Source organism: Trichinella spiralis (assembly GCF_000181795.1).
Source record: "Trichinella spiralis strain ISS 195 chromosome Unknown Scfld1557, whole genome shotgun sequence".
NCBI classification, from domain to species: domain Eukaryota; kingdom Metazoa; phylum Nematoda; class Enoplea; order Trichinellida; family Trichinellidae; genus Trichinella; species Trichinella spiralis.
The window spans coordinates 1960608-1981721 of NW_003528496.1; the positions used below are offsets into that span (position 1 = coordinate 1960608).

The 21114-nt window shown below is 33.2% G+C and overlaps 7 protein-coding genes across 7 annotated transcripts; 4 read left to right on the forward strand and 3 right to left on the reverse strand.

Moving 5' to 3' along the window:
- The first annotated feature begins 1759 nt into the window (after positions 1-1759).
- On the forward strand, positions 1760-2514 carry Tsp_05073 (hypothetical protein). The gene is made up of 2 exons (XM_003369618.1): positions 1760-1992; positions 2217-2514. Exons 1-2 carry the CDS (start codon positions 1760-1762, stop codon positions 2512-2514), a joined length of 531 nt encoding a protein of 176 aa, XP_003369666.1.
- Positions 2515-4200: 1686 nt separating this feature from the next.
- On the forward strand, positions 4201-4663 carry Tsp_05074 (hypothetical protein). The gene is made up of 2 exons (XM_003369619.1): positions 4201-4372; positions 4533-4663. The coding sequence occupies exons 1-2, from the start codon at positions 4201-4203 to the stop codon at positions 4661-4663; spliced, it is 303 nt and encodes a 100-aa protein (XP_003369667.1).
- A 123-nt stretch (positions 4664-4786) lies between these two features.
- On the reverse strand, positions 4787-5827 carry Tsp_05075 (hypothetical protein). Its single transcript, XM_003369620.1, has 5 exons — positions 5806-5827; positions 5225-5594; positions 5110-5176; positions 4992-5048; positions 4787-4939 (listed from the first exon to the last, which is right to left on the reverse strand). Exons 1-5 carry the CDS (start codon positions 5825-5827, stop codon positions 4787-4789), a joined length of 669 nt encoding a protein of 222 aa, XP_003369668.1.
- A 201-nt stretch (positions 5828-6028) lies between these two features.
- Positions 6029-6972, forward strand: Tsp_05076 (hypothetical protein). Its single transcript, XM_003369621.1, has 3 exons — positions 6029-6319; positions 6609-6679; positions 6717-6972. Exons 1-3 carry the CDS (start codon positions 6029-6031, stop codon positions 6970-6972), a joined length of 618 nt encoding a protein of 205 aa, XP_003369669.1.
- A 587-nt stretch (positions 6973-7559) lies between these two features.
- On the reverse strand, positions 7560-9803 carry Tsp_05077 (hypothetical protein). The gene is made up of 4 exons (XM_003369622.1): positions 9388-9803; positions 9126-9316; positions 8049-8140; positions 7560-8021 (listed from the first exon to the last, which is right to left on the reverse strand). The coding sequence occupies exons 1-4, from the start codon at positions 9801-9803 to the stop codon at positions 7560-7562; spliced, it is 1161 nt and encodes a 386-aa protein (XP_003369670.1).
- A 3374-nt stretch (positions 9804-13177) lies between these two features.
- Positions 13178-17356, forward strand: Tsp_05078 (Rho GTPase-activating protein RICH2). Its single transcript, XM_003369623.1, has 14 exons — positions 13178-13239; positions 13344-13491; positions 13961-14052; positions 14129-14240; positions 14324-14397; positions 14480-14552; positions 14667-14735; positions 14847-14928; positions 15002-15129; positions 15692-15885; positions 15978-16178; positions 16233-16306; positions 16357-16531; positions 16591-17356. Exons 1-14 carry the CDS (start codon positions 13178-13180, stop codon positions 17354-17356), a joined length of 2250 nt encoding a protein of 749 aa, XP_003369671.1.
- A 1837-nt stretch (positions 17357-19193) lies between these two features.
- Positions 19194-20009, reverse strand: Tsp_05079 (T-cell leukemia homeobox protein 3). Its single transcript, XM_003369624.1, has 3 exons — positions 19742-20009; positions 19397-19616; positions 19194-19320 (listed from the first exon to the last, which is right to left on the reverse strand). Exons 1-3 carry the CDS (start codon positions 20007-20009, stop codon positions 19194-19196), a joined length of 615 nt encoding a protein of 204 aa, XP_003369672.1.
- Between the last annotated feature and the right edge of the window lie 1105 nt (positions 20010-21114).

Genomic DNA, 21114 nt, shown 5'->3' on the forward strand with positions numbered 1-21114 from the left:
TACTTTTTGAGTTTAGAAACTTATTTTACATATATACATTTAGAAATATGTTAAACACTTCTGTTGCCTTGACCTGTGATGAAAATTCATATAATGCAAATCTTAGCTTTTGTAAATCACGAAATCACTTCACCTTATATAAGAAAATTGAAACGTCCATAAACTGAGATCAGATTATTGCTTATTTGAGGACTGAACAATAATGTTATTTATTTATTTTTCTTGATGAATACATTATTCCAAAATAAATTTTATTATTACTTATTTCGCATTCACAATTAAATTCTTTACATTTTTAAAATTTCTTAGAAAAACAAAAATATTCATAAAAAACAATTCTAAAAATTGATAAAAGTTCACAAAAAATGAACCTAATTTCAGCTAATAAAAAGAAAAAAGAATTTAAAGAATAAAGTAAAAAATTTCAGATAAATTTCTATTTTCAATCATTCAGTGATACAGATATATAAATTTAATAATTAATAATTTGATTTATTTTAATCTTTGTATTAAAGATTTTATTTTTGATTATTATTAAAATTTAACTAGATTATTAGAATAAGACTAATATTTTCAAAATGACTAGAATGGAGTAGCTGAATTCAGAGAGAAGGTGTTCTCAATTAGGGTGTTTCTTCTTTGGTTTAAAGTTGTTTCAGTAAGATTCGATCTTACGTAAATAGATTTTATTCGCCTCTAAAGTCGGGATTTTATTAGCTGATAATTTCTAATAATTCATTCGCTAATAATTTTTAATTGTGAATGGATGCAATACTAGAGGTTTCATGACTCAAAACATTTTCATTAATGTATTCACTTCAAATTTGTATCTGATGTTTGTTGTGAATCATCGTGACGTACCAAATACCACAAACATAAGCACGAAAGACGCAGCCAAACATCAATCAGTTGGAATGCATGACAGATATGCTTATTTTTCATAATATATTACAAATACGAACAGTTTAAAATTTTCCTAAATCAGTAATATTAATTTAATTGACCCAGCAGCAGCCTCATCAAAAATAACGCTAACAGAATTATTCATAAGTAACTGTTTTACTGGTGATGTTAATATCGTTCAATATAGCGGGGACTTTTTTATTTCATATGTTTTATGTTTTTTAAATTGTATTATTCAAAATTATTAAAACTTTTGCCTAAAGAGGTTGTTCATCCATCACTGTCATTTAAAAAAGCAGTAGCATTTATTATCGAATTAGATATGAATTTTAAAACTTTTCAGTAGAACTAAGAGAATAATGTTGCGATGTGCTTCTACTTTTTCAGTAATTATAATGCAAAATTTTATCGTTCAAGACCAATTGCTAATTCTTTGCTCGTCAAAGAAACAAGTTGAAAATTGAAGCTATTAAAGATTCGTATATTTTGAAGTTCTCAGGCGATGTTTTAAAGTTTGCCCACCTACGCACAACTTGCAGCCTAACAGTTCTAGCATCCAGCTGAATAACGGTTTCAGTTGAAGAAACGTATTGAATATTCAGAAATGAATAAAAACGGAGCCATTCAATTTACCAATTTTGGAGACGTTTTGTGCGCTTTGCATGATGATATGAAGACAAATAAATTGGGAAAGATGTTGGAAAATTGAGATTTTGTTTGAAAAATCAGCGACCAGACGTTAATAAACAGTAATCTGTTCAGAAATAATAACTGCGATGACGATGGCACAGTTTGATAAACATATCAAGAGATGAAAATGAAAGAAAGATAAATACTGCAATTTTTGTAAAGTCACATGAGAAGAAAAGTTGCATTTTCTACTGCTCTCTTTGTGTTTCATGGTGCTTTATTTTTAATGGCTAATATTGCTGAGTTGTGTGTTGTGGAGACTGACTGTGGTATTGTGACTACTATTTATGTAGGAAGAGCGCACGGGTTAAAGTATACTATCAGAAACAACGAACGTTGGCAATTCTCTAAGGCAGTGGTTCTCAATCTTTGCTGGGCTGTGACCCACTCTCGAAAACGGTAATTTTTTGCAACCCACCTACTTGCAATGCATACTTTAAAAAACAATAAGTTTAAAAGGCATATTAGTTTAATATTTTAAATTTTCTAATGAATACACCTAATTATAATGCATAAGTCTATTAGTTAAATGCATAATTAGGTGTATGTGAAAAATGGACTTGTTTTCTGTTTTCACGGATAACTTCTTTGACGTCCACACTAATATGTTTGATAAAATGTAGCTTACTTCGAAATTTGCTTTTAATTCCAATTATTGTTGAAAATCCAATTTCAAACACGTACCAAGCAGTAAAACGAAGCAACATTCCTAATGCTGCGGTGGAAACAGTTGAGTATGTGCTTTCTACTGATAGCCAAAACTGTATTAATCTTTTACAACCAAAATTCATATTTAACGAACAATCTTCAGAAAAATCGATTAATTCTCCATCTGCTTTAGCGGATATGCCGTTACCTGCAACATCTGCGTGCTGTGAGAAACCGGACAGAAATAGTGATTCTCAGGTCATCAGTAACTGAATCACAGCCTAGTTGTTCACCCAACAATGTTGATGAGTAAAACATTCCTAACAAAAATAAAGACTACTCCCGTATTTTAATATTTTACGCGACCCACACTTTGAGAACCACTGTTCTAATGTATTTGTAGAATATGGTCCATATGTTCCTTGTTATTAATGATTAGTCAATTTTGATGTAGGACAGGAGAGGTTGCATGATTAGGGCCAATCTTGAAGTCACCGCAGTGATCTTTCAGAAATAGTTCGTGGATAACTGCCAAATTGACCAGCATTAAGCGTACTAGATGGAGAAAAAGCTATTTTGAAAAAAAAGAGCTATGGAGAAAACAACACCCTTTCCAGCCATATATGATCAAGAGGCAGCTAACGTGTCTAAGTGCTCATAAACTTCGCCTAATTCCTAAATTTTAAACCGGTCTAAATGACAATGCATTAGAACAGAGAAATAGTGGTTCCACAAACTGCCAGAACACAGTAGATATCTTCCGCTTCTTGATGAAAAGAACAAAATCTAAGGAACCGTTTTTTCTTCACCAGCTTACTGGAAACTCTAAAATAGTGTTTGCTACGGGTGGCAACATTAGGCAGTTGGCAATCATCCCAGTCTGATGCATCTGCGTACATTTAAAGTTATACGTCATTGGCAAAAATAACTTTAACCATCCATGCATTCGTGGCTGGTAAACTGGTGCTAGCACTAGGTGCTAGTAAAAACATTTTTGTTTTTAATGCTCTTCTTATTTTACAATGATATTGTTTCTTGTAGTATTTTTTATTGTTATCCCTTGTGCTGCCTATTCGTATCCTGTAGTTCCTAGTATATTGTTCCTTTTGCTGCTTATTGATATCCGTGTTGTTGTTTGTTTACTTATGCTATACTTGATTTTCTTAAATGCTAAATGATACAAGAAAATCTTGATAATAAAACTCATTGCTTAACTGTGCTGTTTTGGCTGACTTATTATATTCCATCTTATATGACTTCATTGTGGTACAGTAAATTATACAATAATAAAAGAAATAGTTTTTAAAATTGCTTACTAAAAAATAAAAATGTAAAACAAATCATATGTACAGAAGAATAAACTTGAAACATATAATCTTGAATGACCAAACTTGATGAAACAAATTAATAATGAAGAAACTTTTATATAATAAATGATTACATATAACATTATGAACATTGTAGTGGAAATGGTTTGAACAGTGAAACGTAAAATATTGCAGCAAATCACAATTAGAAATTATTAAATAAGATATAACGTAGTAGATATTATCAGCTATTAATATCCCCATTCATGTAGGCTAATAAAAGAAATTTACATAAAATCAAATAACACACAACAACTTTGAATCAATGAATAAGACTCTAGAGCAAACGGGGGGAAATTCGTCTAGATAGAAATCGTCCTGGTTCTAGGCAAACTGCTAAAAGTTTTGCTTAATTTTGTCAATAACAAAATTAAAGTAATAAACATAAATCAATAAATTTATATAACATCGCCACATTTATATGTGCAACGAGCGAAACTACGGGTTCACTCGTTCGCGATCTTAATGGACTGTACATTTGTTCCTATTGAAAGGCGGGAAAGACAAATACGTTCGACAATTCAACCTCAACTGTGTTACACTGACTTTCGTCACGATAACCGTCAATCGATACTAGATCAAGTGTTGACACATGTTACTCAAAACGTATGATAGTGAGCCTGGGATAAGAAGACAAGAAATCACTCAATATAGCACAAACAAAGCAAACACACTGAATGCAATCTTCCAAACAAAACAACAAACCCACAACTTGCTGGAAAACTCGACTCTTCACTCGTCACCACAGGACCCTACCATACTCAGTCCTGACGCGCAGGTTCTCTCACTTTGACGACAGTATCCCCATTCCTTCGTCTACAATATGCTAATACTACAAAATTACGATAAGCTTCATTTAAAATACTATTAAATATAAAAGAACAGAAATATTATACTAAAAGTTTTAAAACTTAAAATTTAAAGTTAACACAGAAAATGAAAATGCTCCGGACGGAACGACACTGACCTCACGAGTCAATGGCTACTTACGCCATAACGCCGGCAGCGGGCCAATCAAAGATCTGGGGAAGCGGTCATCATGCCGGGGCCGCTGACCCTGAGCTCTATATATAGGGCCATGAAGCGCGCTGCGAAGATATAGACACCGAAGTTAGTCGAGATCCTTGCCGTATCATTTGCCATTAGTTCTCATATCGTTGCTTGTTCCTGTATATTTATTAACTTCCTGTTCGCTGCTGTCGACTGAGTATGTTCCTCTGATTGTCGCTTGTCAAATAAAGGAACATGTATTCATTGCGTTGCTTGACCCGCTTGCGTTTTCTCACTCGAACGTTTTCATGAGGGACCATACTCGATTGTCCAAGAAGAACCTAAAGCTACAGTTAACTCTTCTCCCGCGCCTGTCAACCTAACTTGACACACCTTCGAACCTGAGAATCGCAGGCGTACAGAACCCCCCACCGGTTCGTACATAAGCATCTAATATGGAAAAGGTATGTATTATTTAATATATCTTTATATAGTGGATTAGAATTCTTACTTTTAAGATTATTTTGTTTTTAGGTTCACACATTAAGTATACACTTGTAGCGGATGCAGGCTGACGCCTAACAATGAAATGAAGACAATGAAGTGGAAGAAAAACATGCAGCTACCGTAAACAGTGATACTTGAAAATCGGAAAAGTATTACGGTAGTACGGTTGTTGGCATCGAGCGGTGCCAGTGGATGTTGATGGAAATTTAGGGCGGAGAATCGGTGGCGGTCCTTGTTCGGAGATGCGTCTTACTGAAGAAACATGTACGACACAGTAAATCAGGCCCTCTAGGGAAAGAAATTTCAGTCGCTTTGATCTGTCTTTTGAATGCGAGAATGTTGCCCATAAAGCGCGAGCCATGAAAAAGGGGCAGTAGATCCGGCGGAAGCCAGGCAAAGCAGACCAGACGAATCCACCCGTCAACACCGGTACGTCATCGCCTAGCGATGACCGTGATAGCAGCATTGTTGGGGCGACGAACGAGGCTGCTACACACTGAATAGTAAGCGTAATTTAACTTGTAAACATACAAGCTTTCTTATTAAGAGTCTCATGATAGTACACTATTGTAGTTTTTAAATATTGCATATGCATTTTTTCAGTAAATTTTTTTACATTTAGTACATTTAGCAGAAACAGTATTTTGAAATCTCAAAACATGAATTTAACTTCCAGCAATGTTATAAAGTCTGAAATTACTTTTATGCCTTTGATCAGGCATTTTTTAGCAGTGATTCCTGAAAAATCATTTTATTATAAGTGCAACTATTTACGCTTGTTATGAATACAGACATTAACTAATATTCATATTTCTGGTTCTTCGATGCTTTTCTATGTCGACATTTGTATGTTGTAATTATCCGTGTTTTAGTAGTTAATACGCCAGCGAATATTGTGACACGCGTTCTTAAACAAAGTCCTAATGCTTCATGGACTCACTGCAGCATTCATAGAAAAGCATTGGTATCAAAAACTATCAGACGATTTAAAAAATGTTTTAAACACTGCAGTGAAAATCATCAACTTCATTAAGAGTAAACCGTTACAGTCGCGCTTATTTGAAAAACTGTCCGAAGAGATGGGAAGCTGCCACAAATCTCTTCTTTTCCATTCTGAAGTACGTTGGCTGTCAAGGGGTAAAGTGCTAACAAGACTTGTTGAACTTCGCGAAGAAGTTGCAATATTTCTGAAAGGACAAAGTGATTACTCGAAAGTATTGCGGGATGAGAAATTCATTCTTAAGCTCACTTATTTGGCAGACATTTTCAGTACATGATAAGATTCAGGGTTTTACCAAAAAACTTTATGGAAAAAAATGTTGACGGAAATTTTGTTTCGAGACATTGGCAACTTTCATCGTAGAAAAAGAAGCGACACTAGATGAGGACTTAATCTCTATGATAGTTGCACATCTAGATTCGTTGAAAGAAAGTTTTGATTATTACTTCTGTGAAGAAATGAAATTCTGTGATAAAAATATCTGAATTGTGAATCCGTTTTAGAGTAATGTTGTGGCTGCTGGCATATCCACGGAGGCAGACGAAGAATTAATCGATTTTTTTGAAGATTGTTCGTTAAATATGAATTTTGGTTGTAAGAGATTAATACAGTTTTGACTATCAGTTGAAAACACATCCAACTCTTTCCACCGCAGCATTACAAGTGCTGCTTCCTTTCACTACTTCCTACATGTGCGAAATTGGATTTTCAGCAATGATTGGAATGAAAACCAAATTTCGAAATAAGCTACAATTATCCAACATCTTGCGTCTAAAACTAACACATGTTAGTGTGGACGTCGAAGAAGTCATCAGTCAAACAGAAAACGCCCATTCTTCGCATACACCGCATTATGCATTTCACTAATAAACATAATTAGATGTATTCATTAAAAACTTACGGTTTTCCAAAGTGGGTCGCAGCCCAGAAAAGTTTGAGAACCACTGCTCTAGGGCATTGCGGGTGCACCGTCAGTGCATACACCAGTGGTTCTCAACCAGGGGGCACGTCCCCCTGGGGGGGGGGAGCATGAGAAGTTAGAATTTCTCAGTGTTATGTCGGTGATCTGTCCGCGCATGCCACCCGTTGATCTGTCTCTGACTACTCGTTTGCACTACTACTATTTTAAGTGAATAAAGCTACATTATACGTCATAATGTATAATTATTTGAAAACCTTTTTCGCACAAAATTTTGCATTATTAATATAATTCTTTCATCTGTGCAACATATTTGCCAAAAATAATTTCGCGTAGTTCAGTATGCATGTGAGCTTGCAAATTATCTAAAAACATAAAGCTTAAGAGAACATTAAAATCATTGTAGAGATTTTATTTTTAAAAACTGCCATTTAAAACTGAATACATAAAACGCAGAAAATGTTGAGCATTTAATATATTGAAATTACTTAAAATGTAAGTAGAGTCAAATAAAAGTAAAAACTGGGATGCATATTCAAACCCATACAGAAGAATTTTTTGAATCCTGCAGTTGCAATGCTTCATTACTGATGCTATTAGTAACATCTAATAAATGATCTTTGGTTTCATTTCCTGATTGCTTTTGCAAAAGCTTAAGGCCATTCAAGCATTGTCCAAGCGTTTCCATATTAAAATGCTTCAGCTGAAATCGTAGCTGTTCACAAATTGCCAATTTCGACTGCTTGGTTTCTTCAGCAACATCAATCTGATCTTGCAATTCACCAACGTCCAAATTACTTACACTGTTCATTAAATCTTTATTAGAAATATGTAGTTGTTCAATTTCAATTTCCTTTTGCAGTCGTTGTGCTTCCGCAGTACGATCTGCGAGATAACTTTCAAGCCGTTGACATTCTGCTGTAGCAGCTCGAATTTCAAGGGTGAGCTTTTCCACACTGACACGTATATTAGCGTTTTGGCTTTCTATATTTTGTTTCTGAAAGCTTTCCACGTTAAAAATAACTTTCTTCAGCTCTTCCTCACGTTCAGCTATTTGTGCTTTTAGTTGCTCCTCAGAAATACAGAATTCTTTCCGCTGTAGCCATCGAACAATCTCTGAAAAAAATTTGTATACTCATTATAATTGCTCATAAGATTGTATATCAAAGTCATTTAACTTTTAGACGTGAAAAGTGATTTTCAAATTCTTTGAAAATTAATAACAGATGTATTCAATAATAATTAAAAATACACTCATAACTTGAACATTTTCATAATTTGAAAAGAAATACACTAATTACAGCAGTATGCAAAACAATTTATTTTTTTAATAAAAATATAAAGAAAAAATGACTGAAAAGTTGATTAGTAAATTAAACACCAAAATTTTTACAATACTTTAAAATTTACATTATTTTTAAAAGAAAAATGATGCATGAACGTCATTTTATAAATATAATATGCCCTAATTGCTGACGGTGCAAAACAGCTTAAAAATTCTGCATTGCACACGAAATGCAAATAAAATTTATCATCAACAATCGATAATCAAATTTATTCAAAAAATTCCTTGATACAGTACGATGCACTTATACCTGCATTTTACTAAAATTACAGTTAGACTTAATCGTTGGCAATTTTATTAAATATTGAAAGAATTAAAGACGTCAGTACTAATAAGTAATAATAATTAATGCAAAAAGAAAAATAAATTACATAACACTAAAAAGTTATCAATGCATGATGTGAAAATACTTCGCTTAATTACAGTTAAGAGTGAAGAACTTATACATTGCAACCACAGGAATATCCGTTTAATTTCTTTTTGTTAACGAATCTGAATTTTAAAATAAAAACAAATCAAATAACTTTCTACTTAATGAAATCGACGATGTCAAACAAGTTTTATATTAGGCATTATTCTAGCATTATTTTTGCAAAATTTTAAATGATCTTTAGCCAATAAAAGCTGCACGTAAACGAAACAAAAATTGTAATATTTGAGTAAAATTTAGCAATGACATATAGATTATAAAAAAGAAAATCAACCATACGTGATAAGATTGGATGAAAAAGCACCGACAAAGCGAAATAAAATTACCTTGATCAACCTTGTTCATTATCTCTTGTTGTTCTTGCAAAATGACAGCTTGATTTTTGATAGTTTCTAAAATTTCAGCACTGTCTTCATGTTTGGTTCGCATTAGATTTTTTGCTCGGCTTTGCATAGCTTGTTCATAAGAAGGCGGCGGGGCTCGGCATTGTTCACCTCTGGCATTCTTAGTTATTCGACTATAAAATTTGTTCATAAAAATATACAACATCAGAAATAAAAAAATAGCAATCAAGTGTAAAAATTATACTTTGAATCCAAAGGCGGCGTTGAGCGAGTTGGCACTGGTAAAGCACTAACAGTACGACGCTGACAGAGCGATGATCGATAAGCGCCGAACGGATGCAAGGAACTTTCAGGCAGTGGGCGTGGCAGAGATGACGTGGAACTGACACGTCGACTATAATCAAACGGTGGAGGCGGATCGATACGGTAAAGCAAATATTGTATATCGCTATTTTGTTCCAATGAATTGGCAGTTAAGAGCGTTAATCGATCGGTTGGCGCAAGGCTCCTCTCCATTTTGCCTCGCTTTTCAACAAGAACAAACCGTCCACTTTTTCCAGTAGACTGTGCCAAGCTATAGATCACTTCTTGACAGGTGCTTTCAGCTGTCAAATTGGATATCACTTTTGGATAGCCATCTATCCATACTGTAAGCTCCATTTCGACAACAGCAACACTGCTACTGCTGCTAGGATTATTACAACCACAATAATAACAACAACAACAACAACAATAACAACAGCAACAACAACGACTTGGACGAAAAAATTATGTTATCGAAACGTTCAAAGCAGAGGGAGATGTTGAATGTGATGCTTTTGAATTCAATGCAGGCCAAGGTCAGAATGAATAAATAAAGCACGTCCTTTACCTGTAAACGCTAATACAAACACCACCGTGGCTACCTGACCATCGACCCTCTATTGTCCAGTTTGTCAAGTTGACACGGACGCCATCTAGCTATTGAAACGTTGATTGGTCAATTGATTGATCAACAACAGCTTGTGAGTCAGCTGACTTGCTAGCTAGCAAGCTGATTTTTTACGATGCTATTGTCAAAATTTACGTTGGGAAATAGTTTTTTTTTGTTTTGTCATTTGATAAGCTTGTGCCAGGCAGATCAATTTCGAACAGACGATATAACAGTGAAGATGAAGTTGAATTTTGAACTTTGCTTGCCATGCAATATGCTGTTCTCATTATTTACAAATGTTGTTTTTCAAATTTTTGAATGAGCAGTTTTTCTGATTATAAAAAGAAAATAATGTGTATACTTTTTTATGTGAAGCGTGAAATGACAGAATTTTCATGTTAGCATTGTTGAAATTCCAACACATTCATCGCATTTCCAGCTGCAAAAGTGAAATCAAATCCGGAAGTGCAAATGCTTATATAAGCCATATGGAGAGGCAGTGAAGATCACAAGCGTGCAAGTGAACAAAATTGAATAAATAAAAAGAACAACATTTGCATTAACTAAAAAGCAATTCAACAAAAGTAGCAAAACTGATACTAAGTAACATGTATTCACAATGGACAAATTTTTGCTTACCCCCTCTCTCTTCAACGCTTGAGGAAATTTCATTGCAAATTATTATTTTTCATTGTTTAAAATAATTTCCATCCGATTCACATTGACATATTTTTTATTTGCATGTCTGATTTAGATTTATATTGACTATATGGCTTCTTAAAGTCTTATATGAAGTGTAAAATTAAAAAAAACAATAATACCAAAATTTCAACTTTTCAACACTCCATTTCCAAACTTTAATTGATTTCATATAAATTGATTCAGTTGCTACTTGAAAGAAAAGAATCAAAATTTTTCTGATCAATCAAACTTTGGTTAGCACATGTGGAACATATTTAAATATCTTTTTCTTCTTTAAATTTAAAATGTATAAAAGTAAATTTGGTGAAGAAATTCAAAATCCTTACCTTCACTTTACTTATTAAATTTTTCTTTCATATTCATGAATTTGAAACAGCATTGGTAAGCAGCATTCATTATTTGTTATTTTATTCCATATTGCCACTACTGCTAATAACAATAATAATTTTTCAGATACACATTTCATATATTGTTAGTGTTATTAACATTTTTTGCAATTCAAAATTAATCATCTTGATTTTTAAAAACTAAACTGAACTGATTAATTGAATCATTTAAATTCAGAACATCATGTTATAGAATTTGTATTTATCTATTTCAAAATCCTATAAATGATAAATTTTCAATCAAAAAATTATTCATGCGAATAAAATGTAACTGTTTTTCAAAAAAATATTTCAAATGATATTTATATTGTAGAACTGTTTTTTTCTTTTATTTAAAATCAATTATTAAATTGCATCACTGCTTTTTCATTTCACTGATTCTGATGATTCATTTGACAATAACAGCAGCATTGTTCAATAATCGACTGCTGAACGTGTTCATGGTTGAAAAATTTAAGTCAGAATACAATACATAAATAAATCTTTATGCATTTAAAATAAAAGTTTCCATTAGATTCAGTTAAGAATTAAATCAAGCAACCATTGTTATTTATGGCTTTAATTTAATAAAATTCATTCAAAATTTTAAATTTCATTTAAATGCAAAAAAACCACTTTGTCAGATTGTCTGAAATTTTCATCAATGCATGATTCAAACTAAACTTATATTTTGAACAACTTAACTTTAAATTACTGTCATTTTTCAATGAAAGTATTGAATAAAATTCAACATGATAATATTAATTTCACAATAATGTTTGTTTTATTAATTAACTTTTTTTATTAAAAATTTTTGTAACATTCTACCAAATACAGTACTAATTAATACTGCCCCTCATTATCTTAAAGATTACTGTTGGTTATGCATAGCTCGTCGGGGTGTTTGGGAATTTTCAATTCAATTATCAATGTTCAATTTTATCGCATGTTGTTCATTTTAGTTTAGTTGTTTGTTTTTGTAACGTTGAAGAATTTTACTTTTGTTTGATCAGTTTCAACTTATAACATGCATTGTTTTGTTTGTTTTGTGAATATATTTTTTCATTCTGACATAATACAAGTTAAAAAAAATTTTTTTTTCATACTAATACAAATATCTTTCAGTTTTGACTTCAATGCACAGATAAGATACATTCATTTGATTGTTGTTGATTACGATGCATGTCGCGCAGTGTTTTAAAATGTCACAAGTAATGTTCAATGTATTATAATTATTATGTGCTGTTCTTTTATACATATAGCAGTTGATGTTAATGAAAACTGGTCGTTTGATGAAAGACTAATTTTAATGTGTAATTTGGAAAATGAGTTCAGTATGTGTCATTTTCAGATTCTTTTCGGTGATTCGTGGTTTGGAAAGGAGTTGAAAAAGTGGCGCAGTTTAGCGCTTGTTTTTTTCGACAAACTTTTAAGCGCAAAAGATATTTATTATCAATATTCTCCCCGGATAGAACATCGGTTGTTGAAGTGAGTGCACATTTTTGCAAGCATTACGCAACTGCCTAGTGTTTTATTTTCATGACGTCATGCTTATTTTGTTTCACTGTATTCTGTTGAACGGACAGTTTGCTTTTGCCTGCCAATCACAAATCATTTCAATCATTGTTTTTCTTTGTGTTGTTGTGCAAGTTGCAAGCAGAGTAGAAAATATCCCATTTCAACAGCTATTTCATAGACTAAAAGTAATAATAATAATAATAATTTTTGAAATTTTAATTCGATCAAAATTATGTGGTATGATTAATTTTTCGCAGCTGTTCTTGCGATAGCATCTGCGCATTTTAATTTGCTCGAGTGAATGATAATTTCACATTTTTCAGTGGCAAGTTTTTCAATGAATGTTTGAAATTGTTTGAAAACTGGTTATTTTATATATGATTTAAGCTTATTATAGCTTTATATTTGCAAATAGTTGAAGCTCATCTTATTATTATTCAGTGATTAGAAAAAAATTTTCTTTTCAAGGAAGAATAATTAACCGTCTAGTGATCAAGCCCGGTTATATTTCTCTGTTTTCTTCTTTACTGGTCAAAATGGAAAACTTACGCAAGCACATGTATCGTGTTCAGCAGCTGGCGCAGCAGACTGTCGGGATGTATGTATTATTTAATGAACCTTAATTGTAAATTAAAAAACTTGTGGGTGTTTATTATTATTTTATTTGTATAATTAAAATTTTGCATGTCAATTATTATTCAGGGCCGAGAAAAGCGAAGTGCGCAGTGAGGATTTGCTGAACGTAGAACAAAGAGTGGAAACTATGGTGGAAATTTTGCAACGGTTCAAATCCAAGCTAGGCGATTGTTTACGATCGCGAAGCAAAGAGGAAAATATGGAAAAACGCAGAGTATAATTTTATTTTTTTATTTTTGAGGAAGAAATTTGCACTTTTTTGTGTGTGTTAATAATTTTTTATATTAAAATTTTTATTAACATTTTCCTTGATGTTGAATTTTATGTCTCAACAATAGATGAAATAATTATATTCTCCATTTTGGAGAATTTTCACTATTCACTCACTGCTATGCTGCATGTTGTTTTTTGTTAATTTGAAACCTGTTTGTTAAATTTGGTTTCATTTCGTTCATGCACATCATATATGACGCTCGTTCATTTTGTAGTTGTAACTTCCTTGTAGCTTGATTATTATTTCTTTTTTTTACTGTTTGTTCGTTTGTGTTTTGTTGGATCAGGTTTTACAAGAAATTTTTCATTTTATTATGCTTTACGAAATGTAAATTTTACCTGAAATATTTTCAAATTAATAACTTTATTTAAAATTTAATTGTCGTAATGTTTGGTTTTTGTTGTTTTAGAAAAAAGTTGACGAGTACAATTTAGCATTGACGCTTTTTCAAGAGTCGAAACATTTGAATACACTTTGCAGCAGTGGTGACAGTTTGCTGTCGTGGGTCTTTTTTCAATAAATAAATATAATTTTTGATTTATTCCATTGATATTGAAATTATTGATTTCTTTTTTAGCTCGGTTATGAGTTTGTATGCGAGTTCTTTGTTTTTAATTGTCGATGATATGGTTCGTCTGGATATGGATATTGAGAAGCAAGTTTTTGAAAATTTGATGCCATTTCTGGAGGTGAGAAATTTTTACTTTTGTTTTTTTTTGGTAGGAATTGTTGAAATGTGATTTTATTTTTAATTTTAATATTCACTGTCAAGGCCCAAAAGTCTGTAATTCACATTAAAGAAAAATTGAAGCGGTTAGTTTTGGATATGGATGCAGCAAAAACTAGGTACGATGCAGTTGATTTGTTGTTATTAATCATTAATATTTCAAAAGAGATAATGATAATTTTTTTTTCTGTTTTGCTAAAGGCTTGCTGCCGCTCAGTCCAGAGGAGAGAAGATTGAACAAATTCAAGATGAATTGGCCAATGCTCAGATTCGGGTAGAAAATTGCAAAGTAAACTTTTAATTTATTAACAAGTTGATTTTATGATTATTTTTTTATTGATTCATATTATTGTGTTGATAAATTTTGATAATGATTGAAAATTTTCAGGATTCACTGGCCACGGAAGTGTTCAATATTGCATCGAAAGAAATTGATATGGCCAATTTATTTTCAACGGTATTTATTGTTTTGAAAAATGAAAACGAAAGTTTGAGATGGAAATTGAATTTTTTCTGTTACATTTATTATGCAATTTAATTTTAATTATTTTTAATTTTTTATTTTCAGTTGATCAAATTGCAGATGGAATTTTTCGAAACAACCCATCGATCACTGGAAAGTTGCTTGTCTGTTGTCAATGATAGAATTGGTAAATGCAATGCAAAAAAATTTTTGAATAAAACTGAATTAAACTTACAGTATAAAATGAGGAATTTTTTCAGCTAAACACCCTCGTCGACCAGTTTTTGGTTGTCCATTGGATGAACATTTGCGGCATAATGGCAGAGAAATTGCTCTTGTGCTTGAAGTGTGCTGTTCAGTGTTGAATGAAATTGGCTTGAACGCCGAGGTGAGCACACACCGTTATATAACACTGTTTTGCAGCAGTGTTTCTCAACCAGGGGGCGGGGCGTGAGAAGTAAGAATTTTTAATTCTGCAGAGGTGTTCGAAATTTGAAAGTTCAAAGTGAAATAGTTCCCGAGCTCATGCATTTAATTTCATGCGGCTCCTAAGATGCCTAGTCAATCGATATTATCATGTTATTTATAATGTATTGACAAATTTTTTGCCTGCATATCATAGTAATCATTTTTATTTTGATCTTGCGACTTTTTGTTCTCCAGTGAACTGTTTCTCACAGTTTGGTCTACTTCAAACTAAATTTTTACCGCCTTTTCTTACTGGTCATCTTACTTTTAGCTTAACAGTTTCAGCTATGCACAATTCATCATTTACCTTCTTACTAAAATAGTATTGATGCAACCATGAAGCAACAGTTTGCTTTGCTAGTATACCGCAGTATATTTCTTTGGGGGGGGGGGGGAAGGGAGCGTGCGCTGACACGGGTTGAGAACCACTGTTTAACAGTGTATATGTAGTGTAGATAAATTATATATACATATATTTCTAGGGTCTTTTTCGAATATCAGGAAATGCGTTAAAAATTCGACGTTTGAAAGCTTCATTCGATGCCGGTGAAATAGAGCTCAGTGAATTTGAACATGATCCGCATTCCATAGCCGGTGTGTTGAAGCAATATTTGCGCGAACTTCCTGATCCACTACTTTGCACCGCTTATTATGGCGATTGGATGAAAGCAGTCGGGTAGCACAGATAGACAAAATTAAATATTTTTTAAAAACAAATTGTGTTTTTATTGATTGAATTTACATACCAGTTGTATTTGTTAATTTAAGCAAAGAGAATTTGGTCGATAGGTTGGAAAGTGTCAAGCGGGTTCTGGAATCACTGCCTGAAGCTAATTATAACAATATTTATTATTTGATGACATTTTTATCCCGAGTCGCTCAGAATCAACACGTGACAAAGATGTCAGCACAAAATCTTGCAATTGTTTTTGGACCAAATGTACTCTGGAATCCAGACAGTGAAACTAGGTTCTTTTAAAAAATAATAATAATATTATTATTATTTGAGATTTTGATTTTCAGTTATGTACCTGATTCTCAAGTCGGTGTTCTCGTCGAATGTCTTATTAACAACGCGTCTTATTTTTTTTCCAATGGTAATATTTTTGATGAAAATGATGATTGAATTGAATTTTGCTCACTTTAGAGATACAATTTACTAGTTCTTTAATTGCACCACTTTATGGATGCAGAAGTTCTGGGTACGATACGGATTCATTGGAACGCAATTCTGTTGAATCGTTGATCTCCAACAGCAAAGAGTCAAACGAAATGATGCACGTTGGTCATCAAAAAGGAAATTGTACATCCACACAGGACAGGTAGTTTTGCTATTTTTCATTTTTGATTGATATTATTATTATTAATTTTGTTGTTTAAGTAAACGCTGTTCTGATATTTCCAGTGTTGCTAGCAAGCCGATGAGTCAGCAGAGGAAGGCAAAGCAGCCTGCCCCTCCACCTCCTGCCGGTGAATTGGCCGTCGAAACGGCAGAAATGGGACGGGAATTTTTAAATGTGTCCATTTTTAATGACCACGAACAGACGACGAGTCAAAAAAAAGCACCCTTGACCATTAGCCTTCCAGTGCCTAAACAGCGCAATTCTACGAAACGATTTTCAGAGCCAAAAATGAACACAGCTGACATTGCTCGTACAGATCAACCACCAACACACCAGCAAGATGATTTGAAGCTTCATCCCAAGGATTCACCGAAAAGCAGGAAAGATCTCCTCACCCCAGGCATAGATGTTGACGAGTCGCCGACGGCGAATACTGTGCACCGCTCGAACAGCAGTTTACCGGCAAGGCCACCGTTGCCCAGAGTTGGAGCTTTGCAGGGACGCTTTTTGGGTACGTTGAAATGTCCGTCGGCTAATGTTGTTGTTAAACCGTTGTCGAAGCTCACGCTGAGATGTGAAGATGAAGAAGCTGGGGAAAAGCAAACTGCCACCAACCAGCATTCAACTGAGCAGCAGAAGAAGACGAAGAATATTTGGAAGGTGAAATTGGCTGAACAAGAAGAATTGGACATGATCGATTCGGACGGTGAAACTGTATCTCCGTGCGTTGTTGGTTCCAAACCGCCGCCACCGCTGCCTCAGAAGCCGAAAACTTTCGATTCGAATTCCACTACCAAGCTTTAAAAGTTTCACTCGAAACGACGATCCGTGCTTGTGTTTTTGCATTTGGCATGTAAATTTCTTCTTCGTTTCTTTTAAATATTTTCCCCCTGTTTTGCTGTGCAAAATAGTAACGGACGATGTGTGCAGATTTGTGGCGAATTGTTCTGTCGAAATTGCAGATTCTGATTTTTCATTTTTCCTCCACTCCCTTTTTTTCCGCATTGCGGAATTTTGACTGAACATTAAGTCAGAGCAAGATATTTTTGCGTGATTTGAACGAATGAAAAAAGTATCCCATCTGAAGTAAGTTGGTTTTTGCAATGCAGAAAATGCTGAGCAATACTTTTTTAGCATGTACAATTTAAGCATTTGATATTTACAAAAATCAAAAAAGTTGACGGAAAGTGATGCAATCAATTTGAATTTTACAACGTAACAACCAACATACGAACGAGGTAGAGTTTTATATTTGTATATTTCGTTAATTGGAGATGTTTTTTCTTTGTTTTTTTTTGTTGAAAAGTTTCAAATCAAAAATATTGCTTCAATAAATTTATAAAACAAAGAAAATTTCAATTAAATATCGACGTGAGACAGTTGTAATTAATTTATTTTTACACGATTCAGAACTGCTCGACAGTGGCAGCATTTTAATAATTGAACACGTTGTGTACCAAAAAAGAAGCAAACAGTTTCCTCTTTTGCACTTTTAATATTATATTAAAGAAAAAGTTCTAAATTTACATCAACATGTTTGTTTATTATTAATATTTGATGCAATTGATTGCGTGCAAAGTGCCGAAAAAAGATTGCTTGTTATTAATGCATTGCATACAATTGTATGGTGTCATCATTGTTTGTGTGCATATTTTTGTGCATTGAAACGGCTAATAATCCTCAACTGCAGGATCGGTTTGACAATAATTAACTGCAATTGCCCGCCAAGATGAGAAAGTGATTTGTCATTACTGTTGCTGGATAATTTTCTTGACAACATTATAACGAGCGCAGATCAAATCTCTCTCTTGATCAAATCAAATAATGCAGAAAAACAAAATGTTGTTTGAAAAAATATAAAAGATTATCTTTCACTGATTAGTGCTTTGTTTCGAACAACTCAATAAATATTGTTTTACCGAAATTACATTTTATTCAGAAATGTCCTTTTACCTTTTAGAACGCAATTTCATCACCTCGTATAGAGGATTTTTGTTCTTTGCCAGATATGTTTATTTACCCTCTTTTTATTATTAATAAAATGTAATTTAATTTTGTTGAAATACTGATTTCAAGAGAAAATTTTCACCGAATGGTCGTTGGATGAATTTTACAACATTATTGCTAATACGGCTATTACAAAAAGCTAAATAAATGCTTGTTCAATGTATATATTGTGTTCAATTTTTAATTTCATCTCATTCCGCAAAGTGGATGCAGAGCAAATGTCTTCAAGGCAATTATTCAGCATATGAAGAGCAAATTTGGCCTTGTCTTAATCAACGAAATTAAGTGCTCATGAATAACATCAACATCAATTACGCAGAAAGTACAACGGCAGACGTTAAAAAAGCCATCTCACTAATTCGCAAGATTCGCAGCATAAACAAGCATAAAATAGAAGCAAGATGTTCACATTTATTTGCTACTTATTTACAGTTTTTCATTAATTAATGAATTAATTAACTCTGCTACTGTAAATATCAAAATAAAAAGGAAAACAACTACTTCGTTTGAAGTGGAAGAAGTTTTTAATTTTGGACACAAGTACAACTACATTTCATCGCACAAAATTATTGAACGACAATTTGTGTTGGAATTAAAATAATTTGAACAGAAAAAGGAAATTATTCTAAAAAGATCAAATGCAGACATCAGGTCTAGCGTAATAAGACAACGATTCCGCTTTTCCTAACATGTATGACGAACTGTTGATATATTTGCATGCAGCATGGTGATTTTGATCTTTGTCCTCAGTTGTCTGACGTCTATTTAAAGTAAAATTTTATTGAAACAAAGAATAAAAAACATAAATAAGCTTTTTCTCATTATCACTATTCATACCTCCATTTTGTTCGTCGATTTTGGAACCATGTCTTCACTTGGGCATCGCTCATGTTCAACGTCTGCGCCAAAGCGGCACGTTCAGCGGAAGCGAGGTATTTTTGATCCAAGAATTTTCTTTCCAATTCTGCCACTTGACTTTTTGTAAATGAAGTTCTAGGCTTTTTGTGCTTCGGCTGGGCTCGATTTTGAAACGGATGGCCGGGTCGACGATCAAAAACTATTTCAATCAGAAAAATTTTAATAACAACAAAAAAAAACAGTTATAGTAATAATGATAATGATAATAATAATTTTCACTACACATAGTACAATAGAATACAAAATAAATTGAATAAGAAATACTTGTGGGAACTTTGGTGAAAGCAGATCCGCTACTCGTGTAATCATTTTTCAACCAAGCTGGCAATGTCAGCAGAGATGGTTGGAAGTACCGGCTGTGCATGTAGAAAAGGGGGCTGGTCAACGTTGGTAGTTCACCTTTGCTTACTACTGCATTCGGTGCTGGAGCATGGACAATGGGATGCAAAGGTGCTATCGGTTGGATTTGGGCATCTGCTTGTTTTTCCAAAATTTTAGCAATAGAAAATGGCAACTTCTTGTCACTATACATGACTTGTTCAAGAAAACATGAACAAGCAAATGGACAAGCAGCGCAGCAGATATAACAAGCAGCAACAGCAGCAGAACAAGAAAGCCAAAATAGATTTAAAAATACAAAAAATAAGTAAAAAATGAATGTATCTATGTTTCTTCCGTTTCTGATCAACAGCTTGGTCACGCCTTTTTAATTGAAAAGCACCACTTCACTTCAAACAAGCTAAAGTCAACTAGGCGGTAAACGAAGAGTCCATTTTAATCAGTTAAATCGACCCTCGTTGAATAATGAATGGTCAATTGATTGGCGCCGGTGACTGGTCAGTCTTCGATGACCCGTCACCAATAGGCGACAGCAACTTTTGACCTTCGAGCAATTCAATCAGGCTAATAGCTCTACAGACGGTCCGGTCGATTGCTCTTTTACTGCCCAACGCAAAGCAATTGCAACCAACAAGCTCACTCACTTCAGCGACCAATTGCTTTAGCATTTATTCTAAAGTGGGCGGTCACTTTTCATTAATCATGCAATTGTTCAATCAACCTCTGCCGAGTATCAAATGTTCACTGCAAGCTTTGGTCGGCTAAATTTTAATTATCCATTGTTAGTCAAATTGAGAAACAAAATGTACCTCCCTGAGGAAAGTGGTGAACCAGGAAATTTTAATCTTTCCAAATTTAATGCCATACCCCTCTCCCTTTTGACCAATACTAACCGTCCACAATTTACCAAAAGCAAAGCATGAATAATATTTTATCCTATTTTCTTTTTCTTACAAGCTTATCATGGAAAATTGAACATGAATATTTATTTAACAATAAATTCATATACAAATTAATTCATCCTATTCAAACAGAACAAATGATAATGAACAAGAAGAATTAAATGGAATTTAAAAAAAAATAAATGCCATGCTACCAATGTATCTAACATTAAACAGCCTCTTCCTCTTCTTTGTTGTTCAATATAAAATGCAACGTGCTGATCAACGAAAGATAAAGCATGGCATTTTCTTTGCTTTGGTTGATTTGATTGATATTTGAAAAAAAGTAATATTTACTTAATTAGTTTTTTATAATATTAAAATCTGTTTGCTTTATTTTCAATATCTGTTCATCGA

Bases quoted from the DNA above. Each gene is read 5' to 3' on its own strand.
- Tsp_05073 (XM_003369618.1), top strand. From the start codon at position 1,760: ATGAGAAGAAAAGTTGCATTTTCTACTGCTCTCTTTGTGTTTCATGGT. The intron at 1,993-2,216 runs GTAATTTTTTGC...GATAAAATGTAG, and splicing joins GTGACCCACTCTCGAAAACG to CTTACTTCGAAATTTGCTTT.
- Tsp_05074 (XM_003369619.1), top strand. From the start codon at position 4,201: ATGTTACTCAAAACGTATGATAGTGAGCCTGGGATAAGAAGACAAGAA. The intron at 4,373-4,532 runs GTCCTGACGCGC...TAAAATTTAAAG, and splicing joins ACAGGACCCTACCATACTCA to TTAACACAGAAAATGAAAAT.
- Tsp_05075 (XM_003369620.1), bottom strand. From the start codon at position 5,827: ATGCCTGATCAAAGGCATAAAA. The intron at 5,177-5,224 runs GTAGCTGCATGT...TTTCATTGTTAG, and splicing joins TTCAAGTATCACTGTTTACG to GCGTCAGCCTGCATCCGCTA. The intron at 5,049-5,109 runs GTAAGAATTCTA...TTTCCATATTAG, and splicing joins AAAACAAAATAATCTTAAAA to ATGCTTATGTACGAACCGGT.
- Tsp_05076 (XM_003369621.1), top strand. From the start codon at position 6,029: ATGCTTCATGGACTCACTGCAGCATTCATAGAAAAGCATTGGTATCAA. The intron at 6,320-6,608 runs GTATTGCGGGAT...AATCCGTTTTAG, and splicing joins GACAAAGTGATTACTCGAAA to AGTAATGTTGTGGCTGCTGG. The intron at 6,680-6,716 runs GTTAAATATGAA...AGATTAATACAG, and splicing joins GATTTTTTTGAAGATTGTTC to TTTTGACTATCAGTTGAAAA.
- Tsp_05077 (XM_003369622.1), bottom strand. From the start codon at position 9,803: ATGGAGCTTACAGTATGGATAGATGGCTATCCAAAAGTGATATCCAAT. The intron at 8,141-9,125 runs GTAATTTTATTT...AATTTTTTTCAG, and splicing joins AATGAACAAGGTTGATCAAG to AGATTGTTCGATGGCTACAG. The intron at 8,022-8,048 runs GTTATTTTTAAC...GAAAGCTTTCAG, and splicing joins GTGAGGAAGAGCTGAAGAAA to AAACAAAATATAGAAAGCCA.
- Tsp_05078 (XM_003369623.1), top strand. From the start codon at position 13,178: ATGGAAAACTTACGCAAGCACATGTATCGTGTTCAGCAGCTGGCGCAG. The intron at 13,492-13,960 runs GTATAATTTTAT...TTGTTGTTTTAG, and splicing joins AAAATATGGAAAAACGCAGA to AAAAAAGTTGACGAGTACAA. The intron at 15,130-15,691 runs GTGAGCACACAC...ATATATTTCTAG, and splicing joins AAATTGGCTTGAACGCCGAG to GGTCTTTTTCGAATATCAGG.
- Tsp_05079 (XM_003369624.1), bottom strand. From the start codon at position 20,009: ATGTATAGTGACAAGAAGTTGCCATTTTCTATTGCTAAAATTTTGGAA. The intron at 19,617-19,741 runs GTATTTCTTATT...TGATTGAAATAG, and splicing joins TTTCACCAAAGTTCCCACAA to TTTTTGATCGTCGACCCGGC. The intron at 19,321-19,396 runs GTATGAATAGTG...TACTTTAAATAG, and splicing joins AATCGACGAACAAAATGGAG to ACGTCAGACAACTGAGGACA.